The 21,498-nt window shown below is 39.9% G+C and overlaps 1 protein-coding gene across 3 annotated transcripts in view; it reads right to left on the bottom strand.

Moving 5' to 3' along the window:
* Window positions 1-1,220: 1,220 nt before the first annotated feature.
* The window catches only part of LOC145357326 (protein-tyrosine sulfotransferase 1-like), a 65,602-nt gene continuing 45,324 nt past the window's right edge, over window positions 1,221-21,498 (bottom strand). For all 3 annotated transcript variants that reach the window (XM_080210569.1, XM_080210571.1, XM_080210570.1), the window contains 2 exons: window positions 7,969-8,025; window positions 1,221-5,365 (listed from right to left, as the gene is read on the bottom strand). In XM_080210569.1, the coding sequence (XP_080066695.1) occupies window positions 5,354-5,365; window positions 7,969-8,025 (69 nt within the window). In that variant the 3' untranslated portion in view covers window positions 1,221-5,353. The remainder of the gene's footprint in view (window positions 5,366-7,968; window positions 8,026-21,498) is intronic.

Here is a 21,498-nt window from a genome sequence, read left to right as displayed (position 1 = left end):
GCTCTACCAACTGGGCACATCTCTATTTTGGGCACTTACTCCAAGCTGACTGGGATAAGTTCCACTCAAAAACTAAATGTGAACAATAAGGTAAATCAGTTAATAAAAAAAACCCAATCACTTGAAGTTGCTTCAGTTTTTAAATGCCGTCAGCTGCTTTTTATATCTTAGTGTGTAAATTACAAAACTGAAAACAGGGCAAGATTATAATATCAAACAATAATGTTAACGTTGTCATTTAGAATATTGCAAGTATAGAAAAAAAAAATCAGGATTTCACATGACTTTTGTTCTTCCAACAAAAATAGAATTGTCTCCCTCAGTTTCCCTACCTCGAGTGGAAAATCGCTCTTCCCATTTTCTCCATTGCCCGTCTGTAATCAGATATTTGTCTCTCTGGCCTTCTCCAGAACTGAGTCTGTCCCAATCATAAGATTTGTAAAAGTCAGAAGGAAAAGGAGGAAAGTTTAGAAAAAAAACTTCCCACAGAGGATCAACATTTTTACAAACCACTGTTAAAGCATCTGACAAATTATTTTAAAATAGAACATAGAATCCTACAGTGCACAAAGAGGCCCTTCGGCCCATCAAGTCTGCACCAAACACAATCCCACCCAGGCCTTACCCCCATATCCCTACATATTACACCCTCTAATCCCTCTAACCTACGCATCTCCTCATACTAAGGGGCAATTTCTTAGCATGGCCAATCAACCTAACCCACACATCTTTGGACTCTGGGAGGAAACTGAAGTACCTGGAGGAAACCCACACAGACACGAGGAGAATGTGCAAACTCCACACAGACGGTGACCCGAGCCAGGAATTGAACCCATGACCCTAGAGCTGTGAAGCAGCAGTGCTACCCACTGTGCTACCGTGCCACCCAGAGAGAAAAAACTTGTGATCTCAGGTCAAAGGAAGGGGTATAGCATTCTAGTCCCAGTCCTTTAACCAGCCTTCTCGTGAATTACTTCTTCTTGCTGAGAAATACTGAATTAATGCTTAAACAGTTCGAACGGAGACAGATGACAGATGTGGTTTAAATTGGCCTGTTTCAGTCCTTAACATTATTTGAAGTTAAGTTTGACCCCAAGTATCGCGTGTTGGCAAGCAATTTAATTGTTGAAGCAGCAAAAATCAAACCTATTTGTGTCTTCACCTCATGTCAGCACTTTGGTCACAAGCATGTTAAATTATTTCCATTCACTAACCGAGGGAAATTGAAGTCAGTTTGTGGTGATTGCAGTAATTTTGATTACTGTGGTTAGATTCACTTTGAATTTTATTTGTTTATAGGCTTAGGGGATGAATTCTATTTGTTTATAGTTTCAGGATTTTAGGAGTAGCTTCCTCTGTTTAGCACATAAACTTTCTAAAATAAACGAATACGCTTGAATTGACAAGGTATGTTGGACATTTATGCAGTACATTTGAATTAACATAAAAACATTTTTTGGTAGTTTGACATTCACAAAAGTCAACTTTCTGACCTATATCTTGCTGAACAAACAAGAATCCAATATAGTTACAACGGTCAGCAATTTAAGTGCTTACTCATGAAGCACAGCCCACTGCATTTGTTGCATAAGTGTGGAACGATCAGTTCCCAATTTATTCTCTTCATTTTCAGTTGGTTTGAAGTTGACACAGCGGCTGTTTCTGTTTCAGTTTGTAAATCAAATTGGTTTTAGAAAATTATGATGTACAACCTTTCCACATAACAATTCCTCTGTCCTGCCTATATCATTTTACTTTCTGCAAAAAAAAAATCAGTATATGCAAATATTCCATAACAGCCATGTGCCTTGTTAGACTATTGATTTAACTATAAAACTTGAGCCACAACTTTGAGAGACGTCGCAATTTTTTGATAAACTATACACTAACGAAAAGGCCCAAGATGAGAGTACAAATACTTGAGTATCTCACCAATTAAGGCCTTTAATAGGATACAATGTGAAGCATACACAAGTTAGACTATTGTTTTCACTTTTTGTGGTATTAACATTGAAACAATTATACACAATGTTTAAAGATAGAAGTACAATAGGAAAATTACTCCTTGCTGGGATTATGAAATGAGGCCTGTAATTTCTAGGCTCAATGTGTGTGACTCCAATTCTCTGATCAGTTGTCAGCTGATCCTACAAGGAGTTTCAGTGACCTAAGAAAATTTTGGCCTTGTAGTATCAACCATTACCTCAAGGAGAGCCTTAAGGCTTTAATAACTATCAGCTTTACTTAGGTTCCTGTATCATTTGATGTCCAAAACACTGCAAAAACAAAATTTGTTATTGCCCCTAGCTCAATATTAAGATCCATGAAAACTACAGCATTTTGCCACAACTAATTTATTCTGTTTCATCCAAAGATATCCCAGTACATTTAAGTATTAAATTAACCCAAATTTTAAAAACCATAACATTGTCTGATTTCAGCATGATTGAATTCAATGCTTGTCCTTTTTGGAAATATATGGTATTGGGGATAAATGTATTGACCTGGATAAAGAACTGGTTGGCACACAGAAAGCAAAGAATGGAATAAATGGGTCCTTTTCAGAGTGGCAGGCAGTGACTAATGAGGTTCAGTGCTGGAACCCCATTAGTTCACAGTCCACATTAACGATTTGGACAAAGGAATTCAATGCAATATTTCCAAATTTGCAGGTAACCACTAAGCTGGATGGCAGTGTGTGTTGTGATGAGCTTGCTAAGAGGCTGCAGGGTGCCTTGGACAGGCTGAGTGGGCAAATACTTGGCAAATGCAATACAATATCGATAAATGTGAAGTTATCCACTTTGGTAGCAAAAATAGGTAGGAAGATTATCTGAACAGTGGCAGTTTAGGAAATGAGGAAGCGCAACGTGACCTGGGTGTCATGATGGAACAGTCACTGAAGGTTGTCATGCAGGTACAGCAGGCAGTGAGGAAAGCTAATGGCATGCTGGCTTTCATAGCAAGGGGATTTGAGTATAGGAGTAGGGATGTCTTCCTGTTAGGGTTTTGGTGAGACCACACCTTGAGTAGCGTGTGCAGTTTGGGTCTCCTTGTCTGAAGAAGGACATTCATGCTATTGAGGGAATCCAATGAAGGTTCACCAGATTGCCTGGAATAGCAGGACTGACATATGAAGAGAGACTGGGTTTGTACTTACTGGAATTTAGAAGAATGAGAGGGGAATCTCAGAAACATAAAATCCTGATGGGACTGGACAGGCTAGATGTGGAAAGAATGTCCCGGATGTTGGGAAAGTCCAGAACTAGGGGTCACAAGTCTAAGAATAAGGGGTAAGTCATTCAGGACAGAGATGAGGAAGAACGTCTTCATTCAGAGATTTGTGAACCAATGGCATTCTGTACCACAGAAAGCTGTTGGGGCCATTTCATTAGACATCAAGGGATCTGGAGAGAAAGCAGGAATGGGATACTAAAAGTGCATGATCAACCATGATCATATTGAATGGTGGTGCAGGCTTGAATTTGGCTTACTCCTGCAACTATTTTCTGTTTCCATGTGCTCTTTCTAAGCATTTCCTTGATGCTAGGAGGACATGAGTTGGTTAACTGCTGGGTTCCAACATTTACCTAAAGGGTGGAAGTTGGTCAATATCCCCTTGAATTAATTTAGTATACAACTCTGCATCTCTGGTTGCAATTAATATTGCTGCGGCTACCTGGACTTGTATAATATCTAAAACATATTTGGACTCATAGACTCATAAAATCTACAGTACAGGAGGCTGCCATTTGGCCCAATGAGCCTGCACTGACAACAATTCCACCCAGGTCCTATTCCCACAACCCCATGTATTTACCCTTCTAATCACTCTGAAATTAAAGGGCAATTTATTATGGCCAATCAACCTAACCCACACATCTTTGGACTTATTTGAGGTGCTGGGTTAAACAATACACATGAGTTTGCTCCGAACAGCATTTTCATCATCAATGAAGTTGCTGAAGATTTGTTTTATGGCTGTCTCAGTCTGGTTCTCCAGCATGGTTAATTCAGACAAGAATATTACAGGTTGCAAACCAAGGGCTCCAGAAGTTCAGTTAGAAGATTTGTTCTGGAATCCATCAGCTAAGAATCTCAACCAAGGAGGGTGTCAATTGTAGAGTGCCATGAGGTGGCATGTCTTTCATAGAGAAGTGCAGCTCAGTTAAGAGAAGGATGGTACTAACTGCAAGTCTGAAGAATATCTGTCCTCCTCACAACTAGTGTGGCTGTTTTTAATCCCAGAATTATGAATACCCCTTCCAGTAACTTCTGTTCTGGACACACTCTTGCTGGAATATCTGGTTTTCTCCTATAAATGCATACAAAAAAAAATTCTGACTGAGAAAAATATGCATCATTCAAGAGTCCAGTCTTCTTCTCCATGAACATGTTCCATGCAGATAACCTGTTGAACTGCATGTTCAATATTTACTGCTAATAAAAATTATGGGCAAAAAATTGCATGATATTAAAATATTGTTCTATATTTGTAAATGGGCAAACATGTATCTGAATATTATGCATATTTTCTTGGTGTGGCTGTACCAAATCTATATTGAATTTCTGTTAGCATGAATTGTGAGATAATATTTTCTCATCAAGCAATGTGAACTCACCAACTTGGCATTTCACAGATTTCCTCCTCACCTGCTGTGAGACACATGTTACTCAGTATCATACTTAAATTCATTTTTATAAAAATATTACTCCAAAATACCAAAAACATATTTTTGTATGCAGCTATACAAATAAATCAAGAATCACATACATAAAAAAAATACTGTGCAGTTGTTTGTGCCTCAGTACAAATTGCATATTTCACACAGAAACATGTTGGCAAAAATATGACATTAAATCACATTTCATGAACCCTATTACAATTATAAACCATTTAGGAAAATAGGGTTCATGTTTCATTCAAACTCTCTCCAGGAGATTAGTTACAAATCCTCAGTCATAAAAATGCAATCATAAAAAACTATTTGTCCATTGTGATCTTTTCATTGTGAATAAAACTCAAAAGGACAATGGGCAGCTTAACTCTTCATTTGTTGATACTTTTGCAATTTCTATGACAATATTCTAACGTTGCTGCCATCAACAATAGTTTCATGCCCTCTTCACATATAGTATATCAGCTTTTAAATATTAAAAGGGTGCATCCACAGCAGGAAGTGGCGCATACAAAAATAAAAAGTGCTTTCTTCCACATGACAGTAATTATGACAATGACTAAGTACAAGATCTGTAGGAAAATGCGAACTGTGATCCTGAACTAGAGATATCTTCTGAGAAATCGATCTGCCTTTGAGAATCAGGAACAATGACATCCTTGTCCATCTTCACATTATGATCTCATCTACAGCAAAAGACAATGAAAGTTACAAATTCCAAGTACGAAACCCAATATTGTCCATTTGTTTCTGATCACTCTCATATGAACCATCAGCCACTTTGTAATGAGTTAAGATAGATTCAATTATTGTATAATGGAATTTGATGTTGCAATATGAACGAAAACCAAAAATTATTGTTCAGTGTGGTGAACTACTACAAGGAGAACTCTGAAGTTGAAGGTGGGTAATTAGAAAATGCAATATGAAAAACTGAAACTTTTAATCCTTGGATAAGCAACAGTTGCAGGTTTTTTAAAGCATTAGAGTAAACACAAACTAATAGTTATGAGCTTTTTCTATTCTTGCATGGGAAATGGGCATTGCCAGCAAGGCTAACATTAATTACCCCTCTGCAATTGCCCTCAAGGTGGTGGTGGTGGTGAACCACATTCTTGATTCTTTATTAGAGTGAATGTATCTATAGCACTTCCTAACCGCATACTTATTTAAGATGTCTACCAACCTCAGATAAGCTGGCAAGCTAATATTTGCTCCTATTTCTTATGTTCTTATGTAATAGCTCTACCAAAAAATACAAATGGGGAAAAAATACCAATCCAGATTCACAAGTGACATTGTGTTACATTTTTCTTGTAACAGTAGTGGACTAACTATCAAGACAGTTTTTCTTGGTAAGGGGACAAAGAAAATAAAGTTGAGACCATTTAAAACATTAAATGGAAAAAGACTTGAAGGTTTTCTTTAAATCTTGAATAGAAACAAAACTTCTAGGGAGTTGTGACCATAAGGCTTAATGTAATGTTTGGTCTTTGTGCTTTCATATCCATCAAAGTAATATTTGAGACAAAAGACAACTGTGAGAACAAGGATAGAGCTGAGGATGTAAATTGGAGAAAAATATTAAACAGACAAAGAAGTAGAACAAGAATGGGAAATATTTCAAGGGGGGATCAAAAAGTTAGGGAGAAACATAATCCACTAAAAATAACAGCATACTAATCAAAAATCCAGATAAATAAAGAAGTGACTTTAAATTCAAATCTCAAGATCCTCCTAACCCTACATAGGAATGTAATCTCTAGCAGATGAAGGTTAACAGGAAAAATTAGGGCCAATAAGGAGAAAGGCATTTATAAAGTATATAAACAATAAGAAAGGATGACTAAAAGATTATTAGAATAGAATTGAGCCATTAAGGTATACAAATATATGAAAATGACAGGCAAGGAAAGGCCAGCTGGTCCATCAAACCTGCCCAACTAGTGATGCCTTTAGCATATAACTAGACCCTTCCCGACCTCCTGTGGATATGTAACCTCCCCAGAGCCAAAAACCTTTCAGGAAAGCCGTGGAAAAATAAGTGGAAAGAAAACCTGGATAACTTCTTTCTTCAAAGCCAGTCTAGGAGGTTACATTGGCCATGCATGCAACTCCATCAAACTATTTATCCTTTACAAGGAAGTTAAACTTACAGAACATGATACTGAAACAGCAGAAATATTGAATGCATACTTTGCCTCTGCTTTCATTGAAGAAACCACCAAGGCAGAAAGGACAACAGAATTTCCCAGATACGGTAAATTCAACTTCCTTCAATATCTGTCCTGTTCAGATGGATATATTCACCATCCCTTTTTCTGATCCTGACAATCTTCATGTCCACTGGGAATGAAGCTTTCCATCAAGTATTCTAATACATCTTCTTATCTCTAAGCTTGTGAATATTCCTGCACCCGTTCCTTCCTCTGCCTTCCCCTGATCCATTCATTGAAAACTGCCACCACCATATCAGCCATACAACCTTTGTTTATTTGTTTTGAAACAACTCTGGAATGAAGAACTACAAGTTCAATTAGGACATCATCGAATCTACCAAAGGACCTATGCTGTATGGTGGAAAAAGTCCTATTGGCTAAGGATAGATGCCAAAATTATTGGACTTGCCCTTTTTCTCACCACTGGGTCATGACTCCATTACTTAACACCAAACTATAAGTTCCCACACTACCACTGATCTCACCTATTCAGAAGAATTCATGTTCCCCATCTACAATGCCTTCACTCTAAATGTTTAACTCCATATAATCTGGTTTTAACATTTGTTAAAATGAACAAGTTGAATTGTGCCAGCAGATTCTTTGATTCAGTCTGCTCTGTAACTTTAAACCTGTTGCCACTTATCTTAATCTGTATCCAGTCTCTGCCCAGCTACATCCATGCATCAATGCTCACCATCTTTGGTGATTAAGGTTCTTTAGCCATTGCCGTTATTTTGTTTTACCATGATAGTACATTCCTGTATAACTTCATTCCAACGTATTATCGCTGGAGGGATGATTTGACGTCTGCCTTAATCACTGATATGCTTTACACTGTCCTCTTTCACTCAGCTGATCTTATTCACATTGTGATCATCTCTCTACTCACTCTCTTCAGATAACCAGCATCATTATGAGAACATAACAGTCTTAGTTATGTGTATCTTTTTGCATGATAGTTCTATTTTTCAACCTTAATTAGGCTTCATTCTTCAGGTTGTGAAGTTGTTTCTTGTTTTCATTTTCATCCAAAGCATTTCATTAAATTTCAAATTTCCATCCCTTACCTTTTTGCGGAATGCCTTTGAGTCTCCCTTTCCTTTCTTGGAATTCCCTTTCTGAATCTAAAGTAACAAAGATTAGAGTTCAGAATAAAAACTTACATTATCACAATGGAAAAAGAAACCCCAAGTCTGAGCCCAAAAGGGGTGTCCAAAAAGTTGGTTTGTGAGGGTTTCAAAGGCTGCAGCAAAGTTTAGGTAGGGGGATCTAGAATAAAATAGAACAGCTCTGCATGCAACTATAGGTAAAGGGAGCCAAATCTGAGAGTGATGGAACCTTGTAGAAGTAGATTGGGACAAAACTATGAACTAAATGCAATGAAAATAAGTATTTCCTGGGGGGGATTTGGAGATCCAAAGTAGATTGGTCAGGATGGAGGTGTTGGGTGAGACATGCAACAACTTTTTGAACAAATGGAGATTATGAATAGTAAAGGATGGGAATCCAGTAAGGGAAGTGCTAAACAAGTTAATAAGATAAACTGAGAGGAGTTATGATTTGGGCAAAAGCGGGAAATGTTGCACATGTAAAAGCAAGTTGTTCTAATGACAGGTGGGATGCAAGGTTCAAAACTCAGTTTTGGAATGAATATGATAAGAACTTAAGAAATAGGGGCAGGAGTAGGCCATCTAGCCCCTCGAGCCTGCCCCGCCATTCAATAAGATCATGGCTGATCTGAAGTGGCTCAGTTCCACTTTCTCGCTTTCTCCCCATAACCCTTAATCCCCTTGCCTACCAAAAACCTATCTACCTGTGTCTTAAATATATTCAGTGAGGTAGCCTCCACCACTTCAACGGGCAGAGAATTCCAGAGATTCACCACCCTCTGAGTGAAGAAGTTCCTCTTCAACTCTGTTCTAAACTGTCCCCCCCTTATCTTGAGGCTGTGCCCTCTAGTCCTGCTGGCCTTTCCGAGCGGGAAGAACCTCTCCACCTCTACCCTATCCATTCCCTTCATCATCTTGTACGTCTCAATAAGATCCCCCCTCATCCTTCTAAACCCCGAGTACAAGCCCAGTCTATTCAGCCTCTCTTCATAATTCAACCCCCTCAACTCTGGTATCAGCCTAGTGAACCTCCTCTGCACTCCTCCAAGGCCAAAATATCCTTGGGCAAGTGCGGCGACCAAAACTGCACACACTACTCCAGCTGCGGCCTTACCAGTGCCCTGTACAGTTGCAGCAAGACCTCCCTACTTTTATATTCAATCCCCCTCTCTATGAAGGCCAGCATCCCATTTGCCTTCCTGATCACCTGCTGCACCTGTAGGCTCGGTTTTTGCGACTCATGCACAAGGACCCCCAGGTCCCTCTGCACCGTAGCATGCTGCAGCTTTTCGCCCTTTAAGTAGTAGTCCCTCCCACTATTATTCCTGCCAAAGTGGATAACCTCACACTTGCCAACATTGTATTCCATCTGCCAGGTCCTCGCCCACTCGCTCAGCCTATCTAGATCCCTCTGCAGACTTTCTACACCTTCCGCACAATTTGCTTTTCCACTTATCTTTGTGTCATCAGCAAATTTCGACACCCTACACTCAGCTCCCTCCTCCAGATCATCTATATAAATGGTAAATAGCTGAGGCCCCAGCACCGATCCCTGGGGCACTCCACTAGTCACCAACCGCCAATCAGAATAGCGACACCTACTCTCTGCCTCCTATTAGACAACCAATCCTCTATCCACGCTAACACCTTACCCCCAACTCCATGCCCCCTAACCTTCTGTAACAACCTTTTGTGCGGCACCTTATCAAACGTCTTCTGAAAATCGAGAAACACCACATCCACCAGTTCCCCTCTATCCACCGCACTAGACACATCCTCATAGAATTCCAATAAATTTGTCAGACACGACTTCCCCTTAATGAATCCGTGCTGCGTCTGCTCTATCAAACAGTTCTTCTCAAGATGCCTCGCTATTTCTTCTTTGATGACGGATTCAAGCATTTTTCCTACAACAGACGTTAAACTAACCGGCCTATAATTCCCTGCCTTTTGCCTGCTACCCTTTTTAAATCCTGAGATTGGGAATGTGGATCAATTCAAATATTATGGCCAATACACCAACTGTACTCTAAATAATCCGGTACAAAGTCAAAATCAGTTCCTTGATTTTACATTCAATTCCAGAATGCCAGTTTGTTGTTTTTCGGCTTTCCTACTGGCTTTAAGTCCATATATCTACACCCTTTTATCATTAAAATCTTCCCATTTGATATTTCCTTTCTACAGTTCCCTTGGTTAATCACTTTATATTCTCTCTGTCTCATTACACTAACTTATCATCCTATCCTTTATTTACTATTTCTGCTCTCCATATACAAGTAGCAGATCAAATGACTAATAATAACTTGATTAATGTTTTTCCCATCCTACATCCTGCAAAGATGCCATCCCTTCTTCTAGTTTCTCCATCATACCTGCCCTGTTATTTCACTTTTTACAACAGAATTTCTAAAATGTGATACCATGTGTAGCATATGGCTCAGTAAAGCACTTGAAACTGAGCAACAGCATAAAACAATCAGACTAATGGGCCAGATCAGGTTCATTTTAATTCTATAAAAGTGTTCAATCTATTTATGCCATAACCTTGTCATTTTTAAAGGCTGACCTTGAAGATGTACACTTTCTATTAGGCACCTTTTTTTGGAACGGAGGAACAGTAAGAAACTGAAACCAGTCACACAAGGTTAGATTTGCATCTTAACAGCAATTAAGAAACTTGCATTTATATAACACTCCTTTCCAAAATGCATTGTAACCAATTCAGCATTTTGAAGTATAGGCATTGCTGTAATACAGGGAAATGTCAAGATAATTTTGTATTTTGTTAACTAATGCTGGTTGACAGATAAATATTGGATGAGAAACAAGCGTCAGCTGTGACTCTGTGGTAGCACTCCCACACTGAGCTGGAAAATGGTACGTTCAATTTGCACTCCAACAACTTTAGCTCAGGAAGTACTGCACTGTCAAAGGTACATCTTTTGAATGAGACATTAAATTGAGGCCTCATCTGTCCCCCCAGGAGGAAGAACAAATTCCCCTGACACTATTTAAAGCAATGTCTAAGACAATATTTATCACTAAATCACTAAATAAATAGCCAGGTTATCTGTTCAGTGTTCACTGTGGCCAAGACACAGTAACAAGCTGTAAATAGAAAGGACAAAGACTTTAATCTCTACATTGTTACTTAAGGCCAGCTTTTATTCAGATTTATGGTAGAGCTGAATGCAATCAAGGGGAGGTACCCCTTTCCCCAAATACAAACTCAGTTAAACATATAGGTTAAATATTCAGAAATAAATCACTTCTGACAGAGCACCGGCACTAAACACTTATGCTTCTGAGTTGCAAACATTAAAGAATTTAGTGCATTTCAAACTAGTGGTAAAACAGTCAAAAGTCCTCAATGAAGAGCAGTTAAGTACTTAAGCAAGCCAGAAATGAGGTTCATGTATCTTTATAAATCACTATTCAGCAGCAAAAGTTGCAGAATCAACAAAAACAGTGTCAGTGTATAAAAATAGGAACATAAGAACATAAGAACATAAGAAATAGGAGCAGGAGTAGGCCATCTAGCCCTTCGAGCCTGCCCCGCCATTCAATAAGATCATGGCTGATCTGTCGTGGCTCAGTTCCACTTTCCCGCCCTCTCCCCATAACCCTTAATCCCCTCTCTTATCAAGAACCCATCAACCCGCTTCTTAAAAATATTTAGCGAGGCAGCCTCCACCACTTCAACGGGCAGAGAATTCCAGAGATTCACCACCCCTTGAGTGAAGAAGTTCCTCCTCAACTCCGTTCTAAACCGCCTCCCCCTTATCTTGAGGCTGTGCCCCCTAGTCCTACTGTCCTTTCTGAGCGGGAAGAGTCTCTCCACCTCTATCCTATCCATCCCATTCATCATCTTATACGTCTCAATGAGATCTCCCCTCATTCTTCTAAACTCTAACGAGTACAAGCCTAGTTTAATCAGCCTCTCCTCATAGCTCAATCCCCTCAACTCCGGTATCAGCCTAGTAAACCTCCTCTGCACTCCCTCCAGGGCCAAAATATCCTTGCGCAGGTGCGGCGCCCAAAACTGCACACAGTACTCCAGCTGCGGCCTCACCAATGCCCTATACAGCTGCAGCAAGACCTCCCTACTTTTATATTCAATCCCCCTCGCTATGAAGGCCAGCATCCCATTCGCCTTCCTGACCACCTGCTGCACCTGCAAGCTGGGTTTTTGCGACTCATGCACAAGGACCCCGAGGTCCCTCTGCACCGTCGCCTGCTGCAGTTTTTCGCCACGTAAGTAATAGTCCTTCCTACCATTCTTCCTACCAAAGTGGACCACCTCACACTTGCCAACATTAAATTCCATTTGCCATTTCCTGGCCCATTCGCCCAGCCTATCTAGATCCTTCTGCAGACTCTCCACACCCTCCGCACAATTTGCCTTTCCCCCAATCTTGGTGTCATCAGCAAATTTCGACACCCTGCACTCGGTTCCCTCCTCCAGATCATCTATATAAATGGTAAATAGCTGAGGCCCCAGCACTGACCCCTGGGGCACCCCACTAGTCACCAACCGCCAATCCGAATAGCACCCATTGACCCCCACTCTCTGCCTCCTATTTGACAACCAATCCTCTATCCACACTAACACCCTACCCCCAACTCCATGTCCCCTGACCTTCTGCAATAACCTCTTGTGAGGTACCTTGTCAAACGCCTTCTGAAAATCCAGAAAGACCACATCCACCGGCTCTCCTCTATCCACCGCCCTAGACACATCCTCATAGAACTCCAGTAAATTTGTCAGACACGACTTCCCTTTAATGAAACCGTGTTGCGTCTGCCCTATCAAGCAATTCCCTTCAAGATGCCTCCCAATTTCCTCCTTAATGACGGATTCTAACATTTTACCTACCACAGACGTTAAACTAACCGGCCTATAATTCCCCGCCTTTTGCCTGGCACCCTTCTTAAACAACGGCGTAACATTAGCCGTTTTCCAATCTTCCGGCACTTCCCCGGAATCCAGCGACGTCTGGAAAATAACCACCAAGGCATCCACTATAACCTCCGCCATTTCTTTCAGAACCCTCGGACGCATTCCATCCGGTCCTGGCGACTTGTCCACAATCAGCCCCTCCAGTCTGTCGAGCACCACCTCTCTAGTAACAGTAATGTCATTAAGACCCTCCAGTCCTACCACCTTTCCATCGCTAACATCCAGCAAATTATTCACGTCCTCCTCCGAGAAACCCAGATTTTCATAGAAAGAGATAGATATGATTTTGGAAGCACTATGGTTAAGCAGTCTGCAAAATAGTATTAATAGATCAAATTGACATCATCAGAGGTTTCTTAGCAGTTCAGTAAAATTTCAACAAGAGGCCTGGCTCAAAGGCAAAAAAGGTTGAAGAGAAATCCACATTCTATTCCCAAGCTGAAGATCTCAGTGGTTGAATGAGTTTTCTGAAGTTAACAGGAAAGAAATACAGTTCCTTGATTAAGAATGGTTGGAAGAGTGTCAATAACTAATCTAAATGGCTACAAATATCATCGCTGGTAGCAACTTCTTAATGTGTGCATCTCTTTGAAGAAAATGTATTGCTAATATATTCCTGAAAACTATATTTAAATGCAGATTTCATTTCAGGCAGAATCTAGCAACGAAACACAATCAAATGTTTTATCACTGAGGTTATGGAAGAAATGATGTATTCCAAGAGTTTTTGCTTTCAACTCTTTATATGTAAGAATACAGTGCTTAAATAGAAATACCATAGCTTTAACTTTGGCAAACATTGGTACTTGTCACTATGTCACAATTACATGAGAACTGGCAGGGATATTTTACAAAGTTACAAACATGGGCAGGAAAAGGCATCTGGTCGATCAAGCTTGTGTTATTCTAACCTGCTGCCACACACAAATGACCCCAGTGAGTAATGGAATGTCCAGGATAGTGAAAGAAATATGGTGCCAATTTAGTAAAGTTAAAAATATTCTCTGATCCATAAAATCAAGCATACTCCAAGAACTTATTGACTGGTCTAATTTTTACCAGCTAACCCAACTACCTTGTACAATGCAGCTAGCACTGAAAGGTGAACTTGAGAGAAGCATTTTTTGTTGCAGACTTTTTCAAATTTCGTTCTTAGGATTTGGGCTTGGCTGGCAACCCCAATATTTATTGCCTGTCCTTAATTGTCCTTGAAAAGGTGATGGTACGCCACCTTCCTGAACCACTGCAGTCCAAGTAGTGGTGGTACACCCACAGTAGAGGGAGGGAGTTCCAGGATTTTGATCCAATGACAGTAAAGGAATGGCGATAATTTCAAGTCATGATAGTGAGTGACTTAGAGGAGAATATGCAGATGATGGTGTTAAAAGTGTCAGAAAAACAAATGACTTCCCTGACAGGATAACATAGAACAAATTCTTAGATGGTTGATTCAGGCTTAATTGTTTTCAGGTCACGATAGGAGGTATATTTCCAAAAGTAGGGGGAGATGAGATGGCACAGGAGGAAAGCTCAGATAGAAAAATGAGACGTGAACTTTTGAATGGAACCCATAGAATCCCTACAGTGCAGGAGGCCATTCAAGTTGGCACTGGCCCTCCGAATGAGCACTCTATCTAGGCACACTCCCCCACCCTATTCCCATAGCCCTGCACATTGATCACGGCCAACCCATCTAACTTTCACATCTTTGGACACTAAGGGGCAATCTAGCATGGCCAATCCACAAACTTGCACATCTTTGGAATGTGGAAGGAAACCAGAGCACCTACAGGAAATACACACAGATACAGGAAGAACATGCAAATTCCTGACCCAAGTCTGGAATTGAACCCGGGTCCCTGGTGCTGTGAAGCAGCAGTGCTAATCACTGTGTCACCATGCCGCCCAATAATTTTGATTGAGCAGGTATGGGATTTTCTTATTCTGCTTTTTATGATGATCTTATATCACATCCAAGATAAATGCTGCACAGAGCTCATAAAGCAAGAGAGATGTCTTCAAAAAGTCTAGCAGGATATGCATTTCAATATTCAGATTAATAATGCAATTAATCACTCATGTTCTGAACACAAGAACAAAAAGTGTTCTTAAAGTTGAGCCTCCAAGAGTCTGTTGATGCTGGTATTTATCAAGTTATAAAATGATTAATTTGCTACAATCAAATCTGTAGGCAGCACTGCATAAACGTGCCCTTACCATACTGGTCAATTTAAATCAAAGGCATCAATCATTCTTCTTTATATGATGTGTGCATGACTACCTCCTTTCTCTCCTTTTCCTGTGTCAGCATTCCCTCTTCCCGCTCCTCTCTAGATAGCATGATGACTGCTGTACTTTTGTGTAAGAATCAATTTTCCAAAGTTAAGTTTGGCAGAAATGTTAACATTTTTATGTAATTCACTTCCAGCCCTGATGTCACCTGTCTGGTTTTGGGCTGGAGTGTCTGGAAATTTTCAAGATGTACTGAAAGACTGGTTTCCAATGCCAATTTTCTCCTCTGGCTCCTGTGTCTCAAAATGTAGTTATTATGGTTTTCATAATAGTTAAGCAAAGGCAACAACAACACAAGCTACAATTGCACCATTATTCTGCCTCCAGTTTCTTCAGCAACTCTGAGTTACTTTTAATATACAACAATAGATTGCAACTTGCAATTGTTAATTTGTTACCAAGTAACTGCTTAGTTTTTATTAATCCTTCAGTGCTGTGTTAGACCTATACCAAAATGGAGTTGCTTCCCCACCAGTAAAAGTAGCTTTGTAGCAAAGACAACACTTCTAAAACTGCTGCACAAAAACATCTTTAAAAATGGTAAATAAAGGTTATGACAGTGTAGACCTTTAAGGAGGCTTTACCTGAGGGCCACATATCGGGCCAGAGTCTATGGATCGTCAAGGCAGAAGCTGAGCCAATCAAGAGCGAGGGCGCGTACCCCGGATCGAGGCGATATCACAGGGACAGCCAGGGAGGGGAGTTGTTCAGTCACAAAGTTACTTCAGTACGATCTTTTGTGTATATAATTAATTGTTGGCCATAATGCCTTTGTTAATTCAAGCCACATCAAGTCGCCCTTGAACTATTACAAAGGCAATTCCACCAATTCATTTTTTAAAAAAAACTAATTAAAAGCAAATTACTGCAGATGCTGGGATCTGAAATCAAAAGAGAAAATGCTGGAAAATCTCAGCAGGTCTGGCAGCATCTGTAAAGAAAGAAAAGAGCTGACCAAGCCATGCTGTCAAGGCTATGCTGAGACTTTCCAGCATTCTCTCTTTTGGTTTTAAAAAAACTAACATTAGTGAAAATTGGTGGTAGCAACATTGCATACTTTAGATATAAACGTTTTCTTTTTGGAATAAACCAGTGTTTCCGCTTCAGAACTAGAAACTGCTTTCTCTACAACGATGTCATGTAAGCTCAGCAAAAGCTGCTCTTATAGCAAATGTTTTGGTCCCTTTCCCTCTCAGAAGTGTCAATTAACAAACTATATTTTAGCCTAATCTTTTGTTACCCAGACAGTGTACAATTCAACTGTGATTTTTTAAAAAAAAATCATTTGCGGGATATGTGCATCGCTGGCTGGCCAGCATTTATTGCCAATCCCTAGTTGCCCTTGTTCAGAATGCAGGTGAGAGTCAACCACATTGCTCTGGAGTCACAAGAAGGCCAGGCCAGGCAAGGACGGCAGATTCCCTTTCCAGATGGGTTTTTCCAATATTTGACAATGGTTTCATGGTCATCAGTAGATTCTTAAATCCAAATTTTTTTTATATTGAATTCAAATTCCACTATCTGCCATGGTAGCATTCGAACCAGATCCTCCAGAACATTAGTTGAATTTCTGGATTAATAGCCCAGTGATAATATTACTTGGCCATCACCTCCCCTCGAATCATGACTCTTGGTAGTCACAGTATTCCTATAGGCACCTAGTGACATTCTGCTAGAACAACACATTTGAGATCTAAAGCAAAAGGTCATTTAGTCAGGAGTGTGATGGAATACTCAATCACTCACCTGGATGGGAGTAGCTGCAACAAGTTTAACACCATCTCAGCCAAAGCTACTTTCTTCATCAGGGCTCATTTCAATTGGCTAAATATCCACCACTGGCTCACTGTAGCTGCCCACATATTTGACCACCTGCTTGACTTTGCCATTTTGCTGTATATTGGCTCTCCATCACACAATGTTCAAATGGAAATTCTTCATCGTCATTTTTAAATTAATCCCATTTCTGCAATTTCCTTTAGCTCTGTATTCTCCTCCAGTCCTCTGACTCCGGTTTCTTGCACAATTTCCCAATTTCTCTGACTCCAGCCCCTTTTGCTTTGCCCACCATTGGTACCAGAGCCTTCAGCACATGGGGCTTATTCTCTGGAATTCCCCCCTCAAACCCTGATGTCTGTTCACCTTCACCTCTTTCTCCTTCCTTAAATAATCTCAAAAACCATCTTTTTGGCGACCTCTCAAATTTTTCTTCCTGCTTCAGCATCTGTTAATTATACGTATGTCTGTGTAGCACTTTGGGACATGTTTAAACATTAAAGCTACTTTGCAAACATGAGCTGTTGTCAATTACAGGTTGAAAGGAGGCATCACTATACAACCCATACTGCTAAAGTGGTTTGGATAAAGAATGTCATGAAACAGAGATAGGTTACTTGAACACCACTTTCAAGTTCTGCCACCTTTACTACTAACAAGGAGGACAAGAACAGATACATGAACATCCCCAAGTTTTCCTCCAAGTTACCTCAGTGGCATTATTTGGGCACATATCACTTCATCATCAAAAGCTTGGAATTTCCATACCCAATAGCATCATGGTGCCACTGCAGCACAAGGACTGTTAAAAGCAGATAACTTTGTCATGGCAACCAAGATGGGCAATATAAAGATTTCCCCGTCAGATCAAAAAAAGGGCTGATTTTAATTGAGGGTAGCCATGCACATGAACAATGTTGCATAAGGCCCAGGATATCAACAGGTTCATCCAAGTCACAGTAACAGATTGAGAAAACCTCATCCTCCAGGAAGTAAACTTTCCAAAGAATGCTTTCAAGTTGGTTAATGGTGAATGATAGAACTATAAAATAAGAAGGGGAGGGTAGCGATGGAGAAAATGATCAGGGAGGAGGTCGGCTGATGTTCAACTGAGAGGGTGCTAAGCCATCTGGGTTGGCACCACCAAAAGGACAGTTAAAGTATAAAAGTGAGAATCAAACTTTGAATGACAGTAGAAATGATTCCTGGAGAATAGCATCTGATCAGATTTGACTTTTTGTTGAAAAATGAGAAACAGGAGAAAATGAATGGAGCTGAGATTGGCAGAAATTAGAGGGGATGCAAACAATAAGAAATTTTTATATAACACCTTGTATAAATAAAGTGTTATAAATGTTTTAATGTAATTAATGTAGTGAAACATTCCAATACACAGCACAGTACTGTAAAACAAGTATGCCACTGAACCATTGAAGGAAATACAGCAGATTATCAAAAGCTTGGTCAATGAAGTAGATTTTAAGGAATATCTTAGGGAACAAAAGCAAGATAGAGAGACAGAGAGATGGAAAGAGAGCATCCCAGTGCTTAGGGCCCTGATGGATTAAGGTCTAGCCACTGATTTTAACGTAATTAAAATCAGAGATGCACAAGTAGCTAGAATTAGAAGAGCATGGATGTTTTGGAGGGCTGTAGGGAGTGGAGGAGATTTACACAGACAAAGAGGGACGAGGCCATGGAGCAAATTGAAAGCAAAGATTAAATTTTTAAAATCAAAACTTTGCTCTACCGGGATCCAATGTAGGTCAGCAAGCATAGAAGTGATGGGAGAATAGGATGCTGAGAGTTAAGACACAGGCAGCAGATATTTGAATGACCTTAAATTTGCAGTGGGTAGAATGTTGGCGAGTAGCCAGCAATGCATTGGAATAGTCAAGTCGAGGGGTAACAAGAGTGAGGGTTTCAGCAGATGAGTGAGACGGGGTAAGCTGGACAACATTAATCTGATGGAAATAGGCAGTTCCTCATGATGGTGTGAAATTTAGGTCTGAAGCTCATCGCGGATCAAATGTGATATCAAGGTAGCGAACAGACTGGCATAATCTGCCGGGGAGAGGGACAGAGTCAGTCAGTAGCTGGGAAATAGAGTTTGCACCAGAAACCCAAAACAATGGTTTCAGTCTTCCCAATATCTAACTGGAGGAAATTTCTCTGGGTGTTGTATAAGCAGTCTGATAACAATAACAGTGGAGGAGTCAAGAGAGGTTGTGGTAAGATAGAGATGGGTGTTAACAATGCAAATGTGAAAACTACACTCTTGGATGATGGCGCCGAGGGCCAGCTTGTAGATAAATGATAATAATAGGAGGCCACCAAGCATCGATCCTTTGGGGGGGACATCAGAGATAACAGTGCAGGAATAGAAAGAGAAGCCATTACAAGTGGTTATCTGTCAATGATTAGATAGATGAGGAACCAGGTGAGAGCAGTCCCACTCAGCTGGGTGACAACGTAGAGCTGTTGCAGAAGGAATGTGTGGTCAATCTTGTCAAAGGCTGCAGACAGGACAGGTTGAGATGGACAAAAAGAAAAGGTTTATCTTTGTCACAGTCACAAAGGATACCATCTGCATTTTTGAGAAGAGCTGTTGAGTTATTATGGCAGGGGCAGGAGCCCGATTGACGGTAGTTAAATATAGGGATTACAATAAGCATACTAGGGACAGCGGGAGGTCTCAGGTACGAAGTGGCTGTCAATGTGAATACAAGGGGAACTCTTCAATTGCATAAATAAACATACTATGTGAAATAACAGGACTAAAAAAAAGTAACCAAGCTCGTTCTTTCCATTAGTCCACATTACACTGGCATGGAACAGTTCCCAATTTATTTAATATCCTGTGGGAGAAAAAGCAAAGACAACAGAATTGTCTGGTGCAATTTCTCTCTAAATCTGAAGTTATCCATATCTCAGAGTTCATGCAGAATCTGACTAGTTGCATTCCTAGGTAACATTTCCCATGATCTCAACAGAACCAGGCCTTCAGCATTCCTCCAACAGTCAATCTGGTCTCTATCTAAATATTTGCTCTGCTGCTTAAATATCTTAGCAGTGACTAGTTTAAATGGTCTTTTATTGCACACATTTATCATTGTGTCAAAAGTGGGGGAAACATTTTGTAGTTTCTTCTGAGATTTGCCAACACTATTCACTTTCAATCCGTTAATCGGAGCTGAAGTCTAATACTTTGATTAATGTTATACTATATGCTCCTCTTACTGTTTTAAATGCCCAGATTATACACTTCAAGTTCAATTCTGTCAGTTTATTGTTATTATTTTGAGTCTCAGAGAAATTTCTGATGCATTATTAGTGTTTGCACTTGAATTTCACAAATACAGCCAACTTTCCAAGTTACAAATGTTCTTTTGCTGGCAATATGTAGAAAGCAGCTCAAAAAAGTAGTTAGAGAGCTATTTATTTAATCTACTATCCATTAGTTTAGCACACCTTACGTGAGGCATTTTAATATTTATAATCTGGGTTAGGCATCTAGTGACAGGGCTAGGTCGAAGTTCTTATAACGGATGGAAATATCAGAGGTTAACAATGCAGGCTGCTGATACACAAATACGATATGGAACTCCCACTTGCCTGATGAAGGAGCAGCGCTCCGAAAGCTAGTGGCTTTTGCTACCAACTAAACTTGTTGGACTTTAACCTGGTGTTGTGAGACTTCTTACCGTGATACACAGATATACAGACAGCATTGCCAGAGATTCAAGAGGCTTTAACTCTGAGGCCACACCAATAGCTGGCTTTGGTTATCCAAAGGCAGATAATAAGGGTAATTTTCATGCCAAGAACAGGCGTTTTTACAATATGTACAAGATTGTTTTGCAAATCAGTGTTTTGAATTCAATATGGAAACAGTGCTGGAGCTGATACAAAATTGCTTAATTGGGAAAAGACAAGAACAAAAATATAAAAGGCGAACAAATCCACACAAATTTAAAACCAGCATTGGACAGATAGACAGCGAAAAAACAACAGGAAACTTTCAGTCGGAAGAGAATTATGGTGAAAACTGGATATATGCCCATAAATCGTCATGGGATACAACAAAACATGAAGTAGGAAACATCAAGTAGAAAAATTAAACTGAGATTTAGAAACATCTTGGCCAATACTATAAAAGAAAGTCATATGAAATACAGGAACTCAAAAGCAAAATAAATTGCAATAGCTGACAGAGTACTGAGAAAAACTAGAAAAAAGGTAACTGCAAAATATTTATATAACACACAAAACTAAGCATCGGTAAAGAAATTAGGTTAGAAGAATTAAATATCAGACAATGAAGGAATGGGAAAGGTACTATAGAGTCATACAGTGTAGAAAAGGTCATTCGACCCATCAAGTCTGCACCGACAATATCTACCAGTAAAGATGCGCATAGGTTGAGCTTTCTGGATTTATCAAAACTTCTGGCACGC

The sequence above is a fragment of the Carcharhinus amblyrhynchos genome, chromosome 23 (assembly GCF_965287045.1).
Source record: "Carcharhinus amblyrhynchos chromosome 23, sCarAmb.v2.hapA, whole genome shotgun sequence".
In the NCBI taxonomy this organism is placed as follows: Eukaryota; Metazoa; Chordata; class Chondrichthyes; order Carcharhiniformes; family Carcharhinidae; genus Carcharhinus; species Carcharhinus amblyrhynchos.
The sequence above is the reverse complement of the archived record's forward strand: the minus strand, read 5'-3'. Positions and strand labels throughout refer to the sequence as shown.